This window comes from Buceros rhinoceros, unplaced genomic scaffold (genome assembly GCF_000710305.1).
Source record: "Buceros rhinoceros silvestris isolate BGI_N320 unplaced genomic scaffold, ASM71030v1 scaffold42775, whole genome shotgun sequence".
Classification (NCBI taxonomy): Eukaryota; Metazoa; Chordata; class Aves; order Bucerotiformes; family Bucerotidae; genus Buceros; species Buceros rhinoceros.
In genome coordinates, this window is record NW_010414146.1 from 1 (window position 1) to 307 (window position 307).

At 57.7% G+C, this 307-nt stretch overlaps 1 protein-coding gene across 1 annotated transcript in view; it reads right to left on the reverse strand.

Annotated features, from left to right (window-relative positions):
* Nucleotides 1-22: 22 nt before the first annotated feature.
* The window catches only part of ARCN1 (archain 1), a 4,239-nt gene continuing 3,954 nt past the window's right edge, over nucleotides 23-307 (reverse strand). The window contains exon 7 of the mRNA XM_010136996.1: nucleotides 23-135. Coding sequence (XP_010135298.1) covers nucleotides 23-135 — 113 coding nt within the window. The remainder of the gene's footprint in view (nucleotides 136-307) is intronic.

The following is a 307-nucleotide window of genomic DNA, read 5'->3' on the forward strand; positions in this document are numbered from 1 at the left end:
GCTGCCCTAAGAGGAGTGTCACTCACGGCAAGGGGATGGTGATAACGACGTCATTCAGCTCGAGGCTCTCCTCTTGCAACTCGTACTCGATGTTCACATCACAGCTGCTTCCGCTTTCTGAGGGCCAGCAGTTAACTGGGGGCACAGAGATGCCACACTGAGCCAGACGACACACAGCTGATGCGCTTCAAAGGCACAGCACAGGTGCTCTGGCCCCAGGAGAAGCTTGGTGCTTCCCCAGGAGCGTCACAGAACACAGACACTGCTGAGAGCAGCAGGCACTGTCCGGCCAAAGACACAGCACCCA